The 22,313-nt window shown below is 38.4% G+C and overlaps 1 protein-coding gene across 2 annotated transcripts in view; it reads right to left on the reverse strand.

Moving 5' to 3' along the window:
• RPS6KA5 (ribosomal protein S6 kinase A5) overlaps nucleotides 1-22,313 on the reverse strand; it is a 148,748-nt gene that overhangs the window by 12,024 nt on the left and 114,411 nt on the right. For both annotated transcript variants that reach the window (XM_081048776.1, XM_081048777.1), the window contains 6 exons: nucleotides 13,248-13,398; nucleotides 9,958-10,119; nucleotides 6,564-6,689; nucleotides 6,044-6,177; nucleotides 5,257-5,350; nucleotides 1,665-1,835 (listed from right to left, as the gene is read on the reverse strand). In XM_081048776.1, coding sequence (XP_080904902.1) covers nucleotides 1,665-1,835; nucleotides 5,257-5,350; nucleotides 6,044-6,177; nucleotides 6,564-6,689; nucleotides 9,958-10,119; nucleotides 13,248-13,398 — 838 coding nt within the window. The remainder of the gene's footprint in view (nucleotides 1-1,664; nucleotides 1,836-5,256; nucleotides 5,351-6,043; nucleotides 6,178-6,563; nucleotides 6,690-9,957; nucleotides 10,120-13,247; nucleotides 13,399-22,313) is intronic.

Below are 22,313 nucleotides of genomic sequence, written 5' to 3' on the forward strand. Positions count from 1 at the left end.
AAGCTACATTTTCATTTCTCCAAAAAAATACTTTGATAGAGGACCGTAATTATAGTGGAATGGCCTCAAGGATCTGACAATTCTTCATTTCAAACGACTATCTGAAAAAAAAAGTTTTATAACAAAGAAGAAGAATTAAGCTATGTAAGTCTCTTTTCATCAGTAAAAAGGCTCAGGAGGACAGTTGCATCATTTGAGACTCATGAGATGACAGATGGCCAGTTATCAAAGAATAAAACGTGAAAATGAATTCTATACAGTCATGGAACAGATCTTTTCAATTAAAAAAATTACATGCGTGTTCCTTGTCTATCAAGAAAACATTTAAGTGGTGTGCTTTCACATTTAAAAATAGACAGCTAATCTCCAACATACAGAGCACCATATTTTTAGTGGGCGTTATGTAGGAGAGTGAGAACTATGATGGAGGAAGCAGAGAGATAGCTATCATAGTTGCAAGTTCACGAAACACAATTCACTTTTGATTAATTGCTAGTAACGTGAATAACAGTAACAGAAAGTACACAGACAGAAGTTCACTTCAGGAATCAGTTAGTAATATTTGAATGCACAGAATTCCATTTTAAAAACAACCCCTTCCTACCAATAATCCAAGATACTTAAATAAAAGGCAAAAATGGTGCTTTTTGAAAAATACTCTTTTGTGGTCTAACACAAAAAATAAACACCAAATAAATTATTATTTTAAGTATACTTAAAAATGCATTATAATCACATGGTAATTAAAAATGAAGCTCCATTTTAAAGAAGGGTATGTATAATTTTGCATATGGCAAAAGATGATTCATTGTTATTCTTTTATAAATTACTGGGTTTTATTTTCTAATTTTCATTATTATTTTGATGATTTTCTAAATGGGAGGAATTTTCATATTTTTGATACTATAAAGGGATCATTCTAGAGTTAGAACCTTCTTTATTAACCTTTTCAAAGAAGAAACATAAAAGCTGCTACTTCTGCATTGTTATACAGTTCTATAAATATTATAGTACACGAGCAAAAGAAAGCATCTATAAGTATGGTATAACTAATTAAACAAAGACAATTCTTTATGTTTAAATATTTAGAACAGAATTATATACATTCCTATTTCTGAGCTAATCAATTTGATTACAAATGTGAAAAAATAAGCTTCCAAAATACTTCATTAAAAAAAAAAAACCCTTTAAAATGGTATACCTATAGAAGTGATATAATTTTCCATTACAAAAATTTCCATTGCTATTTTTAGCCCACAACTGTTGCATAAAGTATTTCTTCCATAAAAGGCTCTCACACTTACAAATAGAACCTCAGGATGATCAGCAGGCCAAAAAAAAAGGACAAATTTATTTTTGGCCTGAAATAGAAAAGAAAAAAAATCCAAGCAACATGATATTTGCAAGTACCTATTTAGCAGAAGAAAGAGAGAGAGAGAGAGAGAGAGAGAGAGAGAGAGGTGGGGGAGAGGGAGGGAAGGAAGGAAGGAAGGAAGGAAGGAAGGAAGGAAGGAAGGAAGGAAGGAAGGAAGGAAGGAAGGAAGGAAGGAAGGAAGGAAGGAAGGAAGGAAGGAAGGAAGGAAGGAAAAAAGCCCACACGTATTTGGGGGCAGTTCGCTAATGACACCTGACTGGGTTACGTGAGAGGACGTGTCCGCGTCTACCTCGGGTTTCAAGTCTCGGTGTACCACTCCAACGTCGTGCATGTGGCTTACGGCGGAAACAAGCTTCCGCATGATGTGGCTGGCTTCCGTCTCACTGAAGTGTTTCTTTTTCTTAATGCGTTCAAACAGCTCTCCTCCGTTCAGAAGTTCCATCACCAGGAAAGTGTGAAGCTAGAAACAGAGGAAGAATCGAGTGCAAGGCCTTGATGAAGACACGTTTATGGCGTAGGAAACATTTACTGACTTTTAACTAGCACGGATACATTTAAATAATCCCTTGTTGAAATAATCATCAGCAACCCCTGTGTTTTAGAAGAAAAGGCTGAAGGATAAGATGGCTTATTTTAGAATTCTATTTTGGTCATGGAAAATCTCAAGTACTGCAGTGAAATCTTTATATATCCTTTCCTTAACTAATTCTTTCATTTGAATTCCATCCCAACACTCTCTATCAAGTTTACACAGCTTTCTTTTTAAAGTGTGACCTAACGCTGTTAATAATGTGAAACTGACTGCTTTCAATAATATGGAAGGGTACTGATGGGGTATGAGCAACTGCCCACCGGGAGACCTAACACACACATCTAATGGCAAATGTACTTTTTTAAAAAGGCATTGCTTGGTGATGTCACTTTAAACCTCCTTTTAGGGCTCAACAGATGAGTTTCAGGGTTCCTGTTACACCTACGGCACATACTCATAACTCACTGTGGGCTTTCAAAAAATAATTGCTTTTGATCCCAGTGACATTAGCTTAGTTAAATAGTTCAAATGATTATATACTTACTGTGCTCTGCATACACTGTCATAAAGAAAACATAGGAGGTATCCAAAAGGAATTATATCAGCCCTCAAATAAAAACAAATGCTTTAAAACGAGATATATCCAATCAATATTCAGATTTAATACTATGCATTATAGCACCGACATCACTTCAGCAAATACAATGTTTCCCTTTGAATCAGCAAAATCCAGAATTGCTTCAGAAGAAAGACAATAAAAACATCGTCCTGCACATATTGTGCCAATTGTAATGGGTGAACAACGCTTTTAATATGAGAACTGTTCCCAGACTACGAGAGACCAAGCCAGTTTGAGCTTCTACATTAGACAATAAGGTCCAAGATGAAGGTGTGCTGTAAGCTTTAAAAGAAATGGGGGCAATACCTACAGTGGTTTAAAAGGTAGGTTTTGGAGTCAAACCTGGACCTGCTTCCAGTTCTGCTCCTCACTTAAGACCCTGGGGATGTTCCTTTACCTCTACGAACTTTAGGACCCTTCCCAATAAAATGCAGGTGACAATGAGAAAATGTTATGTGTGGTAGCTTGAATAATGGCCCTCCAAAGATGCCATATCCTACTCCCCAGAGCCTGCGGATGTTCCCTCATATGGTAAAGGGGCTTTGCAGCTGCGATTGAGGAATGGGAGATGGGGAGGGTATCTCAATTATCCATCAGAGTCAGCAGTATGAGAGGGGGCTAAGGAAACAAGACACTGGAGTGATGCATGGAAGGCATCTGAGAAAGATGAGAAACGTGGGCAATCTCTATGAGGCTAAAAAAGGCAAAAGGCCAACGGACTATCCCTTAGGGTCTCCAGAAGGAACCAGCCCTGCTGACACCCTGACTACACCAGTGAGACTGATTTTGGACTTCTGATAGTCAGACTGTCAGATAATAAATCTGTATTGTTTTAGGTTTGTGGTAACTTGTTAGAGCAGCAATCGAGTAGTAAAGTAATAGAGTAGTGAAGCACAAATCATGGTACACACAATGAACTACACTGCTGTACAGTCAAAGGCTGAAGACCCACCCTCCATCCATTTCACCCAGTAGTTGAAAAGAAGATTGTGTGGACTGGGGATGATCTAGGCAACTGTGTCACCATCATGGAAAAAACAACCCAAGATATCAACAACTGCATATTAGAATGATAATGTATTTATACTAGTACATACGTGATTGTATCAGGAGACAATATATATGAAAATAGCAAATAATAAATTTAACTAGTGACATAAAAAATTAGGGATGCAGTTCCTGGGATCTGACAGCAGCCTAAAGGCCAGAGATCCAGTCTTTGCTGGGTTGTAGCTGGGGGTACGGCTGCAAAACTACAGAGCAGGCGCTGAAGGTCATCCACCAATCCCTTGGTTAATGTGGGACTCCTCTTCACTGAGAGGTTGTCCAGGCTCGTCTCAGGCACCTCCAGTGGACAGGGGACTCACTATCCCCACTGCGGCTGAGTAGCCCAATGAGGTAGAGGCAGGAGAGGTGCAGTACCGAGCCCCTGAGACAAACATGTCCCTTGTCTGGCTGTGAGAACCAAAGAGCAAGAAGACAATGATATTATTTTTGCTCTGCCACCTGAGGTGAAAGCCAGGGTGTGTTTCTGCCTCCCCTAAGGCGGCAGAGCAAAGTAATTAAAAGCTTGTTCTGAAATTGGACTGCTTGGGTTCAGAGTCTAGCATTACCACTTACAATCTGTGACACCCTGTTACTTCTGTGAGTTTCCGTTTTCTCACCTCATAGAGTTACTGTAAGGATTGCATGTAGAGTATCTGGACCACGTAAGGTATGTGACAGTAAATGGCGGCAGTTATTACAGTTATCATGCTGCCGCTGCCTGGTTTCACCAGGATGTATCATTCGTGGGCATAGCATTTGGGTCAATTTCCATGTGGTAGAGAACTGGGCCACAGCTATCCTAGGACATGGATGTCACAGCCGCACAACAAAGAGCCCAGAACCGGAGACCAGGTTTTCCCAACTAGATTTTTCACTGACTTGCTGTGTGACCTTGGACAAATCTCATGATCCTTCGAGTCTCAGTTTCTTCTTTGGAAAAGTCAGGGCAAACCCCACCCATGACTGGTTTGAGCTCTTGTGCCAGCATCTTGTCTTGATTAGGGCTATGTTATCCCACCCAGTTCCCAGGGGAAAGACAACTGCAATGGAGCAGTTTCTGTCAAGGAAGTGGGATGTGCAGGAACTGGGGAGGCCACAAGGACCTGACACAACGGCACTCCTCCCGGATCCAAAGTTATATCCACTGGTTAGCTTCCTGTTAGAAAGCAGGACTGGGAGTAGAAGGGGGGCAGTGTGACATGGCCTGTGGTTTGAGCAGAAACTGCCACCTGGAATAAGAAGATGAAAGGGGAGTATCTTTGCCCTTTTGCTTCCTACGTGTTCTTTAGCTTGCACAAATCATGCTTAAGGCTCTCGTTGATCTATTCTAGAAATGAAAGGGAAGTTGAAGGCTAAACATTTGTGAGCCCTGAGAGGTACGAGTGATTCAGCTTGGTGGTAGCAGCTGAACCGGCAATAAGTACAACACAGCTTGTGGCAGTGGCACTGAGTTCCTGTCCTTCTGTCCTCCTTCCAGGTCTCATATGACTACTACCGAGTGAGAAAAGCAGAAGTGAAAAGATGCATGGGTTTGGCAGTGGGTAAGAGTGTGTGTGCAGTAGTTTCTCTGCCCTCTGGGTGACGTCCCGTAGTCCCGACTCTGACCCAGTAGCACCAACAAAACTGGTGAAAAGTAGAAACTTGAATGTGAATTAGTACGCAGCGAAAAAAAAAGTGGAATACCTGATCATGAAAAACTTCATGTAATTTCACGATATTGGGGTGTCCTTCACAGAGTTTCAGAGCTGTTATTTCTTTCTGAGTATTGGCTTCCATCCTACAAGATAAAATAATAAGCCTCTATAAACGTCCTCACCAAGTTTTGATGTCAGTATTGCCCAACACTAAATTCTGTTTTTATTTACAGTGTATTCAGAATATGAGTGTCAAAGTATCAGAATGAGTTTTCCATGAAAAGAATGAGTCAAACCACCCACCAGAACAGGTAACGCATTATTCTTGATAAAATGATTATTTCTGAGTCAGAAAAACGCTAATCACACGAAGAAATGGATGCCCTACTTACCTGACAATTTGGTAATAACAGTATATAATCATGGAGGGAATAATTGGTTATCAAAACAACAACGTGGCTCTCAAAGCTACCAGTAGATTGCTGAATAATTTCAGGAAAAAAGTATTTCAAATACACAGCAACTAGGAATGGCAACAGCTGCTGAACTCACTAAGCAGATCTGATTAAATATCCCTGCCACGAGGAAGTTTTCTCATAATAAAGTCAAAGGCCTATTATACTCTGACTTATGTCTAAAATGGATGACTTTATCAGAAAATACCTATTAGAGACACAAACATATAGAGACCAACTGAGGAGCTGAATGGCTAAACCTGTGGGTGAAAAACCTTACAATATGCCGCTGATTTCCCTTTAAATAAAAATCTTAATTTATGGAATCCATTGACTAGGATGAATACGTAAAAGAGACTGCCAGAAACCTTTTGGTTATACCTTTTGCTGATTATTTTGACTGCAAACGCTTGGTTACTTTTTTTGTGTGTGCACTTTCGACAAATTGAAAAACTTCCTTCTCCCAATGGTTTGTCCTTCAGATCTAGGCCATAGTGTTGATAGAATGGAGAGTCCTGATAAGAAACCAACATCATTTAACTTAAGAAAATATCCATAATACGTAATACACAGGGATAAATAAAACTGTAGAGTAACAGGACATCACTGATGTTAATAAATCTGAACAGACTACATTTATAGCCTTCTAAAATTCATCTTTAGCTCACTCAATGTTCATCTGTATCATTTACTTCAGACGCGTAATTTTCTGTCATTGTAAAAAGGAGCTCATTCAAATTGATATGAATGGTTCTCTAGGGTACATATTGCTATTTTCAGTTATTCATTTCTTAAAATTTTATCTTAGTTGAATGGTAAGTCTATTACATTTACTGGACTTGAGAATCAGTGTTAGTATTCAAACCATAAATAGGCCATTTCATTAACCACATCTATCTACCTTCATCATTGCACTCCTGGCAACATTTGTCACCCCAGGACGTTCAACTCCCAGGTGAAACTGAAGAGGGTCTATGACGGCTGCATTACGCTTGAACAAAATAGAAGGTGCAACAAAGGAGTAGCCCTAAAAAACAAAAGGAAAGGTGGAGAATACGGATTTGCAATTTTCCAGCTTAGCACAGATTTGACTAAATAGAAATAATAAAAAAAATGCTCAAATAGCTGTTAAGATGAATCTAATTTTATTTTATTTGTAATCTAAAACACAGGTTATTTCAAATTAATAGAAAAATGCTTTTTTTGAAGGAGATAATGCCATCTTCTGGTAGAATTAAACCAATTCAAAGTTAAAGGCAGAAAAATATCTCCTCCCTATCGACTCCCCACATCTGACTCATAGCTGTAATTCTTTTGCTTTGCTGATAAAAGTTTGTTTCTAAACACAAGTAACTTCTCCAAAAAGATGGAGTTAAGCAAAGTGGTCCAAGTGCTTTTCAAACTAGAAAAAAAAAGTAAGTTTCATTACAGAAGGTGTCTAATTGAGCAATGATCTGACTTTTATTATATTTCCTAGACTAATTAAATTTAACATTGAGTTCTAGGAAAAGAACAAAATCAAGTGGCAGAATGATGTGAACCAAAAGTGATAAATGATGGATGATTAACCTGTTCAAGCTAGAACATTCACTAACTCGTCCAATGAGCATTTTTAAAAATATCTACTATGTGGCCAGACAAGTGCGAGACATCAGTGTTGTGAATGTCTAGAGACACGTCTGAATGGTCAGATTAAAGCGTGCTAATAGTATACTATGGGAATCAGAGAAGTGAGGTTATTATTTCATTTAATAGTTAGAATATTTCATCTTAAGTCTGAGAAAGAGCCTTTTCTAAATATAAAATCTGTTCTAAATATTTTTTTTTAGAAAAGCACTTAAGATTATTCACTGAAGATAAAAAGTCAGGTAAGACTGTTCATGAATTAAAGAATATTGTATGTATAGAGAGAACCCCAAAGATTCCACCAAAAAAACCATTAGAACTGATAAATCAATTCAGTAAGTAGCAGAATACAAAATTAATATTCAGAAATCGGTTGCATTTTTATATACCAACAATTAACTATTAGAAAGAGAAATTAAGAAAACAATCCCATTTACAATTGCATAAAAAAATACCTCGGAATAAATTGAGACAAGAAGGTAAAAGACTTGTATTCAGAAAATTATAAGACATTGAAGAAAGAAATTGAAGATACAAATAAATGCAGTCATATACCGTGCTCATGGATAGGAAGAATTAACGTTAAAATGTACATACTACCCAAAGCAATCTATAGATTTGATGCAATCCCTATCAAAATATCAATGGCATTTTTCACAGAACAAGTAATCCTAAAATTTATATGGAACCATAATAGACCTTGAATAGCCACGGCAATCTTGAGAAAGAAGAACAAAGTTGGAGGTATCATGCTACCTGATAATCAAGCTATACTACAAGGCCATAGTAATCAAAACAGTATGCTACTGGCATAAAAACAGACACAGAGATCAACAGAAGAGAATAGAGAGCCCAGAAATAAACCCATGCCTATATGGTCAATTAATCTATGACAAAGGAGGCAAGAATATACAATAGGGTAAAGACAGTCTACTCAGTAAAGGGTGTTGGGAAAACTGGACAGATACATGCAAAAAAATGAAACTGTTTTGCCTTCTCACACCATATACAAGAATAAACTTGGGCCGGCCCGGTGGCTCAAGCGGTTAGAGCTCCGAGTCCCTAACTCCGAAGGCCGCCAGTTCGGTTCCCGAAAAAAAAAAAAAAAGAATAAACTCAAAATAGATTAAAGACTTAAATGTAAGAACCGAAACCATAAAACTCCTAGAAGAAAACATAGGCAATAAACTCTGATATTTCTCTTAGTAATATATTTTTTTGGATATATCTCCTCGGGTAAGAGAAACAAAAGAAAAAAGCAGCAAATGGGACTACATCGAACTAAAAAGTTTTCTGCATAGCAAAGGAAACCATCAACAAAATGAAAAGAGATCCTACTAAATGGGAGAAGGTATTCACCAATGATACATCTGATAAGGGTTAATATACAAAATTTATAAAAAAACTCCTAAAACTCAACACCAAAAAACCAAATAATTCAATTAAAAAATGGGCAGAGGACCTATATTGACATTTTTCCAAAGAGGACATACAGATGGCCAATAGACATGTGAAAAGATGCTCAATGTCACTAATCATCAGAGAAATGCAAATAAAAACCATGAGATACCTCCTTACTCTGGTCTGAATGGCTGTCATCAATAAATCAACAAAAAAACAAGTGCTGGCAAGGATGCGGAGAAAAGGGAACCCTCATGCACTATTAGTGGGATCGCAAATCGGTGCAGCCATTATGGAAAACAGTATGAAGGTTCACCAGAAATTAAAAATAGAACAACCTTATGACCCAGCAGTTCCACTTCTGGGTATTTATCCAAAGAAATCCAAACACTAATTTGAAAAGATATATGCACCCCTGTGTTCACTGCAGCGGTATTTACAATAGCCAAGATATGAAAGCAACCGAAACACCTATCGATAGACGACTAGGTGAAGATGTGGTACATATATGATACAATGGAGTATTACTCCGCCATAAAAAATGAACCCTTTTCATTTGCAACAACATGGATGGACCTAGAGAGTATTATGCTAAGTGAAATAAATCACACAGAAAGACAAATAACATGATTTCACTTATATGTAGAATCTAAAGAATAAAATAAACAAACAAAAAAACCCAAAACAGAAACAGACTCACAGAGAGAGAGAGGTGGGAGAGAGGGGTTTGGAGGGGGGGCTGGGTGACAAAGGTAAAGAGATTAAGAGGTACAAATTAGTAGTTAGAAAACAGTCACAGGAATGTCAAGTACAGCATAGGGAGTATAGTCAATAATGTTGTAATAACTATGTATAGTGCCAGGTGGGTACTAATCGGGGGAATCACTGCATAAATTACATAAATGTCTAACCACTATGCTGCACACCTGAAACTAACATAAAATAATACTGAATGTCAACTCTAATTGAAAAAAATAAGAATATTGTATATGAATGGAGGTAAAATAACGTAGTATTGTGTTTTCCATGGGAGCCTGAACAGAAATAAAATTTCAGGTATAAAATCAACACATTTTTATTTAAAAAATAAACACATAAACAATAGCTGCTGTTTAACAAATCATAAGCTTCAGTTTGCAATATCTCTGTATTTAATAATTTTGAAGAGATTAGAGAATCCTGTTTTGAAGATGCCAAAACAACCTTCACATGAAAAAATTAACCTTTTCTTTCAAAGCACACCTGGCCAGTGCCCTCTCGGGGCTTACCTGAAACAGCCTCTCGGAACTCTGGGGCAGGGCTGCGGGAGAGTAGGTGGGATCCATCTCTGTGAACTCTTCTGCAAAGTTACTCACATCCAATTCATCTCGGATGACTGGTTTAAATGGTGCGGGCACTTTTTTGGCAGCTAAATCATCCCAATTGATTTTCTAAAACAGAAAGAAAATTAGTACAAAGTAGAAATCGGCAAAGTCTAAACTCTATTTTCTAAGAATAACAAAGCCAGATTAGGATTTTAATTGACCATAGGAAGAGGGGCATATATTTCAAATTAATGATTAAAAAAATATTACGTTTTCTAACTGTAGCTTGCAGGTCCAGCCAAGGCTGTGTCTGAAAGTTGAGACTCCTTTTACATCACGGTGGAGTCTCAGCATGTCCTCTGGGGGGCACCCAGACACCTAGTTTACTTTTAGGAATACAGAAAAATTACATTTGATCTGAGCCTCCTGAAAAAGGTATCAAGCCAAAACAAAACTGTAATAAAGGGCTTTAAAATGCTCTGTGGATATGAACATTAAGTCTAAAGGCAGATTCCTATTTTCTAGAGGCAGTGTTAACTGGCTCTCCTCCTGTACTTGCTTTTCCTCCTGGTCATCTGGATAATTAGAAAATAAACTCAGTAGAAGTCATGCATTTGTTTACACCTATACGTTTAAATGATACTAACATACTGATGTAACCACTCTTTCCTCATTCAACTGTATTCAAGTATTATAAACATTGCCTGTTCTCTTCCCCATGGGATAATCCAAGGCCCCTTTCCACCATGTCAGATACTTAAAATCTGATAAATTGTTGTTTTATATTATTCAAATGCAACCCTCCCGTTTTCTTTATGCTCCTTCTATCACTTAAAACAACCTCAGATAATACTTACTTGAGTCCTACAGATATCCTATTAATATATTTCTTTAAATCTACGATGCCTTTTTTAATAGTAAAACATACCATTATTTATGTACAATTAAGAAAGACAAAACATTACCAATTAGAATGGTAAGATGTTGTCCATTGTAAGATGCATACTGATTTCAGAGATGGTAAAATGTGAAACTTGCATTTCTAGGTTGATGGCATTCAGTAAACATCAACTAACAAAAATGTTTTATTATGCCCTCTTGTGGAGGCAATAAATATAAAATTATTAAAATTACAGATCTTCAAAAATTTCAGCTAGAATGGATTTTAGAGATTATTTAGTTTATCTCCTTTATTTGATCCAGATGGAAATTAAAGCCCAGAAATAAGAACTAACCTTTTCCCTTAAACTTTAGCTAGTGGAAGGGTCAGGATTCGAACACTCTTTACTTTCTAGTGTTCTTTCCTCTATGCAGCTGTAATGTATTCATTATAAGCATATGACTTGTGCTTGGCTATTGTACATACACTATGAGACACTTGTAAAGAGGCAATTTAAGGAAACATGTTGTTAGCAGAACACTGAGTATGCACAAAATTGAATGCTGTTAGGATCCTCTCCACCTCTATTCTATTTAGGTCTTTACAAATCAAATTCTGGGTTTCCCTAATGTGTCCCTGTCATTTAAAAAGTCAATGTAATTAAATTAAATAATCTAAAATTATTATTCCAAACTATAGAAAAAATAAATTTCTCTACTATGAAGGATATAATAGTCACAAATAAAGGGAACCATGGAGAAAAAGATCCTAGGAAAATATGATGGGCGGTGGCATTTTGCTTGAATACTTTCTTGAATTTTACCTTACTAATTTTTAAGCCAAACTTCTCAGTAAGATGTATGAAATCATTTGTTCAAACATTAACTTTTCCGAGCCATATGAACCTATGAAGTATACATACCGAGAAATTAATTTTATTCTAAATGTATTTTTCACTGTTACTGAACTTCTTGTAAGATGTACAATAAAATTTTTTTAAATGGTTATACTGAAAGACTGAAATAAATGTTCTCTTTTTAGAGCACAGAAGTGCAGATAATTCTTATTCTCAATCACTATTTGTTTTTCTATATTTAAAAAACAATAAAGAACAACAAGAAAGCTTACTCTACAGCAGAGTTTTCTCTTTCTTTTGGTATGCTATTTTCATTCGTTCTGGTGCTAATAATGTAAAAGCTCAGTTTGCAGAATAAAAATAAAACTTGGACAGTCCCTTTCGGCCATAAATATTTAGGTCATGCTTGTTGATATGACTAAATTATTTCAAAGTCATAAGCTCAGGGGTTTTAGAAAGCAAGGTCACGGTATCCCAGGTTGACTACTTAGACTGAAATAACAAGCCAACTCAGTCAATTTAATTTTTCCCCGTTATCTAAAATTTTGGTGCTTTTGGGGGAACTAAATTAAGCAAACTAAATTGAGCAAATGTGTTTCTGTTCTATCAAATGTTCTCATTAGGCTTTTTCAGAATAAGAAAGCACTATGTCAAGGACAAAGAAGATAAATGAATAATTCTCTACATGTTGCAGACATGTAAATGAGAAATAGGTAGATTTTGAATTTTCTAAGATTTCTCCTGGGAAACCAAGAGATGAAATCACTATCTAAAAGGTTTAATAAAACATGAACTGAGAGAGAAATAAAAATATAATAAAAGTCTCCTCAATCCATATGCCTAAAATCTTGAGATCATAAAAGGAAATGAAGACTCAGAAACTCTAACTAATTACAGTTGACTCTTCAAGAACATGGATTTGAACTGTGTGGGTCCATTTACACGTGGATTTTTTTTCAATAGATATACCGTAGGCCTTCCCTAAACCTGGTTTTTGCATCCCAGGATTCAACCAAGCACGGATCAAAAACAGTATTTTTGATTCATGGTGGGGAATCTGCGAATGCAGAGGGCGACTATATGCAGCGTTCTGTGCCATTTTATGAGCATCCTCGCATTTTGGTGACCAAGGAAGGGGTGGGGTCCTGGAACCAATCCTCTTGAGGATACTGAGAGGTGACTGTAGTTAAGTTTGGGGGGAGTCAAAAATTATACTTTGATTTTTGACTGCCCCGGGGGTGGGGGGGGTGTCAAAAACCCTCACATTGTTCAAGGGTCAACTGTAGTACTTAGAAAATCAAATGTTATGATCTTTCCCACTCCCGCTTCATTTAGGGAGAAAAAGACCATTTAGGTCTCTACAAGTCGAATTATGATCCTTCTGGAAGGGTCCTTGTCATTTTAAAAAGGCAGAATATACGTGAAAATAGGAAGAAACTGACACCAAAAGGGACCATGTTCAAACTCCCCCAAAACAGACAGGCACATAGAACAAACCATCTGTGCAATAAATTTCACCTGAAAAAAATGATGTTCTTTGATTTCATCCGCATCACGTGGACCACATCCCAATCTTTTCTTGGGATCTTTCATCAAAAGACGCTGAATGAGGTCTTTAGCTAAAGCACTCATCTCTTGGGGATACGGAGGCTCGCTTTTTAATATTCTCCTGTAGGCAGATAAAACTTACTGTTAAAACAACCAGAGGATGAAGTTATAGTGATGGTATTCTTAGCAAAAACAAGTATAGTGTAACACACTTTGAAACTGAACTACATGTAAAACACGGAGATAAAAATAATTAATGTATGAAATCAAATAAGCAGAAAGAAAAAGTATTGGATCATTTTTCAACATAAATCAATCCTAGTAAGAAGCCACCATCCCAAATATTTAATTGGGGGGATAAAAAAGGAAGGCTTGGGGCAGATTAGACCTTCTCTCTATAGACTAGACTCTATGATTAAAGATTTCCTAACGAAGACAGCTCTTAATAAATTCAGGGAAGTGAGCTCAGGTCTCAGCTTTGAAAGCACAAGAGAGAACACCGGCCATGCCTGCCTCAGTTCTCTTTCCCTGTGTGCCAGCGAACATAAGGGGCCAGTGGGAATGCAGAAGGAAGGAAGACGAAGACAGGGAGAGTCGAAACCACGTGGATATGGCTCAATGCTTGATATTTGAAAGTGAATGCCAGACCTGGGGGCTTTTCATGGGATGAAAGCATCTGCTTCATGACCTGCTACAATAAAACAGACCGGCAGGCCCTAGAAAGCAAGTGGCATTTAAAGATGGAGTCAAGTTTGCTTTTCATCATTAGAGAACGTAAAAAATTGAGATAATCCAGCTTCTTAATGAAACATGTGAATTTATTCTAAGGTCACAGAAGAAATTGATCCAAACCAAATGTACTTTTGCCCCCCTTTAAAAGCCCAATCAAAAATTTAATGAGAAAGAAAGAATGGAAGGGACTGATTAAAATTAACAAGCTAAACACAGCATATACATGGAAACAGTTACTCCATTACTTGGGTTTGGAAAAGAGTCCCCTGTTGTACATTAAAATATGAGTAATTGTTATGGAACAAAAAAACAGACAACAAATTTATAAGAGACAGTATAATGTGATAAGAACATAGACTTTGGAGCCAGACTGAGTTCAAAGTCAGAGTTCAATTAGCTCTGCTGCTTATTGACAGCGTGACCTTGAGATAGTTAATTAATCTCTTTGTATCTTGGTTTCCTCATCTGTAAAATGGGGATAACAACAGTAACTACCTGAAACGGGTATTATGACGCTTAAATAAGTTCAGACAAGGTGTACAGTGCTAAGCACAGCACCAGGAACACAGCAAGTGTCTGATAAAATGAGCTACTACCTGTTATACTCCCTCCTCCTTAGGCAACCCACAAAGAAACACAGAGACTGTGGCAAGCAGTCACTGAGGAGCTGTGAAATAATAGTGGAACTGTAATGTTTGACCGAAAACTCCAGCGGTGTTGTTCATTTCAAAGTAAATTCTACTTCTAGCATTCGATCCTGGGAATCTAAGAAAATGATGGTAGAACAAGTAAAAAGATAAGCAGTACCCTCTTTTTTATTCTCCAGCTTTCTCCCATTGCTCACTGTTCAGCAGAGTTTTCAGCATTGGAGATAATGCTGTCCTCCAATCAGGCGCGGGCATATCTGACAGAAAACTGGGAGCCCTGTCTCTCTGGGAAAAATAAGCACAGTCTTTTCCATTTTCTCCACCTTTAGTGTACCTTTGCAGGCAAGAACTTGCTGTGTAAAAGGATAAGGCTATCGATACATGGTTGCTGACATTCTTTTTTCTGAATACTAATTTCAAACATAAATATGCTCTTGGCTGACAACATTTGAGGTACTGACACTACGTCTATGACTTCCTAAACCTGAGACATCTGACATTTATAGAAGTCTACTTTGTTCCAGGCACTGGAAGAAGGAATGGTCAGTCATGTCCACCGTGGTGGGTTCAGCCATAAGAGAAGCAGCAAGATAGCCGAGAGCACCTGAAATCAGGCATGGCCCCACGGAGATGCCAAGACCGGAGAGAGGAGCAGAGAGAGCTGTGTATGCCTCTGGGACGTGCTCTGGGCACACAGGTGAGCCCCGGTGTGTAAGCTGGGTGTATGGCCGGGGCTCCATGCAGGGAATTAAGAGTTTGAGATTCGGATGAGGCAGGGATCAGATCAGGGAGAACCTCAGTAAAACTCTGAAGGAATTCCTGTTGAAAACAGTGCTGATGAGGGAACACCAAGAATCACCTGTGACGGTCCCAAACCTTTCCTTTCCTGAGTGAAAAGGACATGGCCAGACCAGCAGGAGTCGACCCGAGCAAGTGGTGGTGAGCACCCACCCAGCTTGAAGAGGTGAAAGCAGGAGCCATGCAGGAGACTCATGGAAGGAAGAACATTCAGGCTCCCTGCTGTCTCCCTGTGAATGGAACAGCACAGGGTTTCCTTAGCATGTGCGGAGTTCTGAAGCCTCTTCCTGTTAGGAAACGGCATGCCAGGAAGAGGATCAGAAACTGAGCTGGGGTGGTAAGGAGAAAGAGCTCACAGCAGGCTTAAATCTTCCTGGGAAGAGGATCTTGGATTTACCTTCTTATACTGTTTCCCTGAAACCTACTGGGCCAAGAATAATGTGACATGTCGGCTGTGCCGGGTTACTGGGAGGTTACCATTGAGGGGACCTGTGCCCGGCCTGACGTCTGAGCAGGCACGTAGGCCCTCAGGGTTTTCTGGTCCAGGACTACTTAAAACACTTTCAGAAAACACAAGCTTTCTGTGTGTTACCCCTTATCCCCAAGGCTGTCTTTGTGGGATGCTGGAAGCTGTCTCAGAGACGAGATACAGCCCCTGTGTTGAGCTTCCCATGCTGGGGTGGTCCACACCCAGCCATGTGTCTCATCCCTAATGACTGAGTGCGTCCTTTCTGGGCTAGGAAACCAGGTAGGTGGTTGGAAGGACCCCAGTGAAGACATATTTGATGTTGTCATGTTGTGTCCTTCTAGAAAGCTAAGGAAAACTGGTGCCAGATGCCCTGTATGAATGGCAATCTGAACCCCAGACCACTGGCTCTGCAAGATGGGCATGGTGGAAGTGAGCACACCGGCAGGGAGTCCTGGGACATCCTGTCCTAACCACACCAGAGCATCGTGCAATAAGAGTGGGGAGACACTTTTCAGGGGTCACTGTGCTTCATCTTTTCCAACGTGCTTGACTTCTGAATTGGTTATAACCCAGCACGATTTTTCCTTGCTTCCAAGTAAATCACAGAGCCTTCTGTGAAATCAGAACAGGCCCTGAGTTGATGTATCATGCTGAACACATCACGCCTGTTATTCAATCCTTACAATAATCCTATCAAAAGGCTGCTATTATTATCCCTGTTTTATAGATGAGGAAAGATTCCTTTCAGAAAAGCAAGCAAGAAGTATACATATATGGATATAAATTTCAACCAGATATTTTAGAATATGGATAATATTAATATTTTTACAAGAATAACCATATAACATAGCTAAGAAATTTTTGATAAAGAAAATAATTGGGAAGCATGTGCCTGCATATTAAAATGTATTATAAAACAAAATTGTAAAAGTGCTAGTAAAATAAATTAACAGGCAAATCAAGTGAACAGAAAAAACAACTTGAAAAATACCCAGGCATCTAGAAAAACTCATATTGCTTTTAAAAAGTGACCAGCCAACACAGGAAAAGAGGATTGTTTGATAAACGTGCTGGGGAGACCAGTTATTTGGGAAATAAATAAACAAGGCAAGACCCTTGCCGTATGCCAGAAACCCAAGTAAAGCCTGAATGGACTGAGGAATTACATGTAAAAAGAAAAATGAAAGAAAATTAAAGTTTATAATAATATTAGAAATTAATATAAAATTTCTTCCTATTCATACATGTTAAGTTTCTGAAAACCCCTGTGGTAAAAGAAATACACAATTGATTAACGTGTGGAGTAAAGGGTAAGGACAACAAGATTAAAATTAAACCTGCGACAGAGAGATCGGTGGATAGATGAGTAGAGAGGTAATAAGCAAGCACGGTAAAATATTCATGGTAGAATCACAGCAGTGAGTATATGGGTGTCCACTGTAATAGGTTATTTAAAATTTTTCATAATAAAATGTGGTGGAAAAAGTGAACCCATGAAATTTTGCACACGTGTTTTGCATGTTCACTGAAATAGAGCAATAAAGAACTGTCGCAAAAAAGAAAGTGTCAGTGACCGCAAGCACAAACGTAACGGGCGGTGCTCATCACGTCACTCCACACCACTAAGGTCTCTGCTCAAGTGTCACCTTATCAGAGTAGCTGTCTCTAACCATCCGAACAAAACTAGCTGTTCCCCCCACACTCTTTATCCCTTTCCTTTGTTTTATTTTTCTTCATGGAATTGATAGATTATTATATATTTATGTGCCTATTATTTATCTCTCCCAACTAAAATGTAAGCTCTAAGGGAGTAGGGACTCTTTTTTGAAAAATAAAAATAAAAAGCATTTTTGTTCTCTGCTTTATTTCCAGAGCCTAGAACATTCCTTAGCACATAGCAAGTCCTCAACAAATATTTACCAAACAAATAAGTGTCTGATTTGTTTTCCATTGTTCACTCAGGATCTTTCTTACTCAATTTCAATAGAGGCCTGCGATAACTTTTTCATTTTTGCGGATGGCATGCACCCTCATGGGTTGCTTCTCTTTGTCCTCCATTTAAAAGTTCACAATTCTTTCCTACTTTGTGACTTAATGTTGTTGACTTTCACTTCCTGGTTCCCATGAGGTCCCAGAATTACAGAACTACCTACATCCCTGCCTGAGTTAGAAAGAGTATTCAATAAACGTCACTTATTCCAAATTTTTGTCCAACGCTAGAGGAATAAAGCATATTATGTCAAGCATATTATGGCGTATCTACTCAACAACATATAGCCATTACAAAATTATGTTTATGATATGTTTGTAATTACATAATGCTTTTAAATTTAGACAGAAACTGTAAAATAGGAAATTATATTTCTAGTATAGCATAACATTATACAGGTGAAAAAGACTACAAAGATGTATTAGCAGTGTTTGTCTCTGGGTGTTATTACTATTTCCCCCTTATGCATGTTTGACACAGTAATGAACATTACTTTTAGAATAGGAACAATAACATGAACTTCATTTGCACGATCACGGACCCACTGAGAGCAGTACGTAGACTGCCAAGGATGCCAAGGAGTCTTGAGCCCCCATGTACAGGCCCCTGTGGGCATTTCCCACCGTCTGAAAGGCATTTTCTTCTACCCTCAGCCTGTGTGAACCCTGTCGGTCCTCCCAGCTCTCTGTTTTATTCGGGGCTCTAAACCCTCTACTCCCCTTCCCGTCCCCCAGGGAGTGCTTCAGAGGGCAAATTTATAACACGGTATGATTCAGTTCTACCCCACACTGACGCAAGGGAGGCAGGAGTAAACGGATTCAAAGGGTGATGAAAGGAAGTAAGACAGAAAGCTGGGAACATGAGTACCAAAGGAAGGGTCATTTTCACCCTGCTCCTCTCCTTGCTATAGCCTTCCCATCACTGGACAGCAGTCTGAAGCTGCAGCAATTGTGTCATGTAGAAGAATGTGCAGATAAATAGCTATTACGACAAACATTTATAGGTTTGGGGGGTAACTAGTCAAAAAAGCCCTGGAAACATAGATGCTGCTATTGGAAACAAAAATACCTAAAACGAGGAAGAAAACAAACAAACAGCATATTGGGAATCAAGAAGGCTTCATAAAATATGCCAATAAAGAATTTTATCATAAAGATATAAGGGTGAGAAAGCCAAGGAAAAAGGTAAATTTCAATTCATCTTAACTGGGTAAGAAATGATACCTGTAATTATTCTATACATAACTCTAAGCGCACCTCTAACGACACAGAAGAAAGTTTTAAATACAAATGAGCTAATTCAAGGTGTTACTAATTCATGTGGATAAAACACAAAAGTACAACAAATTACTGCTTGATATTTTCTTAGAATACGATAGCACATCACACAAAACCAGTGTATTAACTTGATTACCTAGAGGACAGAGAAGTTACCTAAAACCTCTGTACGAGACGCATGGGAGGCAGACTTCTAAGGCGGTCCCAGTGATCATGGTCTCCTTGCTTTCAGGGCCTTGAGTAATTCCCTCCCCTCAGGCTGGGCTGTACCTTGAGGCGTTCTTATAATCAATATTACAGATGACAGGCTACCACTTTCACGATTGGGTTACAAAACATCCCATCTTCCTGGTGGACTCTCTCTATTGCCTTCCCGGCTGCACGCTTTCAAGGAGACAAGCCGGCATGGAGAACTGAGGGTGGGCTGCAGACAACAGGCAGTGGGGAGCCGAGGCTTTCAGTCCAACAACCCTGAGGAGCTGAATGCTGCCAAAAACCACATGCGCTTAACAGCAGATGCTTTCCCGATTGAGCCAGAGAAGTACAGCCCAGCCAACACCCCGACTGCAGCCTGGAGGTGACCTTGAGGTAGAGGACTTAGCTCAGCTGTGCCCAGATTCCTGGTCCACAGAAACTCTAAGATAATAAATCGGTGCTGTTTTAAGCTGCTAAATTCCGAGGTAATTTGTTACTTAGCAGGATAACACATAACGAATACAAGGCCAGACAGTACTTTAGGCATGGTAAACTACACGGTCTCTGGAGCAGCTGTTCAGTGGTGCTGTGGGAGCACGAACACAGCCAGAGGTGATGAGCAAAGGGACGACCGTGGCTGTGTTCTGATAAAACTTTACTGATGGACACAAATTCGGATTCTGTCTAATTTTCACATGTCACAATATAGTGTTCATCTTTTGACATTTTGCAACCATTTAAGAATATAAAAACCATTCTTAGCTCACAGGCCACACAAAAAAACAGGCAGCACAATGGGTGTGGCTTGTGGGTTGTATGACTAGTTTGCCAATCCCTGACCTGAATTGTATAATTTGAGCTCTGTTTAAAATCATAATGTTGATAACCTGAATTTATATAACATCGTGTTTATAACAGTACAATGAAACACATTAAGAAAGCATATTTTATTGATGGACAATGAACCACCAAGTAAACATCTCGTGGTAAACATTTTTTACATTTCAAAGACAGAGAAAGTGAGACCAACAGCCCTATGAGAGATGGAAGAGCTGCGAACAGAACCTGTGTCCTGACTCCTAGGTGAGGATGTATTCAGTTATCATGGTTCACAAAGCCCCAGGCAAAGGGCTCCTTCTTGGAGCGGCAGGCAGGAAACCTGATGGAGGCACCCGTGACCGGGAGGATGCCTTCCGGTGCAGCAGTAACATACATAACAAAGTTCTCCACCGAAAAGCGATAAAAGCCAGCAGGAGACATGTTAGTAAGAAAAGCACACGCTACATACAGGAAATAAGAAATCAGACTCACAGAAAAGCCACAGAGCAATCATTCAAATCTATAATATTGACAATTTAGCATTTATTCAAAAGGGTACCAAGATGTGAGGGACCTGGAAATGATTTCATATGAACAGCTGAGAGAACTAGGAAGGGTTACCTGAGGTAAAAGGATCTTCAAACACCGAAAGCAACGTTCGGGAGAAACAACAGGACTTTCCTACATTCCTTAGAGGATGGAGGATGGACATGAAGAGGTTACAGGAAACTAACTTTGGCTTCTTTTAAGGGGGAAATTTTTCTACACAACTAAAGTTGTTCAATAATGGAAGCAGCTACCTTGAGAATACCGTACACAATCGTGCCTCCCGTTCAGGCACAGCCCTGAGACAGACAGCAGGTGACTGTCAGGGACACTCACGAAGGGATTCGTGCACCACTGAGCAAGGTTTTGTTCTTAGTCTACATTCTTTTATTTGCAAATTTGATGTACAGGAAAAACAGTTTTGTTCTGATTTTAGGCTATCTGTAGACAACAAGAGGTAAGTAGATAATTTGGAAAATACATTATCTTGAAGCATCTCAAGTAAAAACTGTAAAAAGTATGCAGAGTTCAGGGAAGATTACAATAATTAATTAAGGAATGGAAGAATTCAGGGATGAGAAAAAGCCTTTGTTAATTTACATTTGAGGGCAAGATAATGACACATTTATCTTAATAGAGCATATTTTTAAAAGAACAGACTATGAAAGATTTTACACCAGGAAAGACAATCAGAATGACTATCTTGAAAGGAAAACGTAAGACAATTCAGTCACTACACTGTTAATTTCAAGAACAACAACAACAATCCCACAAAAAAACATGGAATCATAAGTTAATGCCAAGCTTTAAACAAAATATAAACAAAAAACAAAGTGGATAATTAACTGACTAAAGGGAAAAAATTCTATTTAAATTCTTGAAAAATTTGCTGTAGTTTTAAGATTTTAGAAATCTGATTCAGGCTCTCTTTCTCTTTCTAAATGCCAACGGATTGATCTAACGCTAATAAAAGCAATTTAAATTTGAATAATATTTGGTTCAAAATGTTCCTGCCATCTCCCTAAAGGCAGATTTGTGGTAGAAAGGAAACTAAAAAGAAGATGGCTTGTGTCTGTGGACTCAGAAAGTGGGGAATCAGTCAGAGGAGCCACTATTTAATGCTGTCAAGTTAAGGCCACTCCTTACCTGCCACAATGACAGGTATGATCTTGCAAGGGGACCCATATTCTCAAGAGTATGGCCAAGGTTTCCTATAATAATGAAACGTTTTCAAAAAGCCCATTTAAAATAAGCCACATCATACTTAGAATTTTTAATCACAGGTATGATTCTATTGTGATTTTTAACAAGAAATATTCCTGATCACTTAATTTTGATATTAAACAGCTGGAACAACAAGAAATTATTTTCTAACCTGTCTTGTAAAAGATACATTAAAAAATTTTTGTTTAGTTGAAGTAAAATCGATGTACAATAAACTTCCACATACAAAGTATACAACTTGATAAGATGACATACGTGTACACCTGTGAGACCATCACCACAATCAAGATAATGAACAAACACAACACCCTCCAAAGTTTCCTTGTGTCCCTTTGTCAT

The sequence above is a fragment of the Rhinolophus hipposideros genome, assembly GCF_964194185.1.
Source record: "Rhinolophus hipposideros genome assembly, chromosome: 5".
Taxonomy (NCBI): domain Eukaryota; kingdom Metazoa; phylum Chordata; class Mammalia; order Chiroptera; family Rhinolophidae; genus Rhinolophus; species Rhinolophus hipposideros.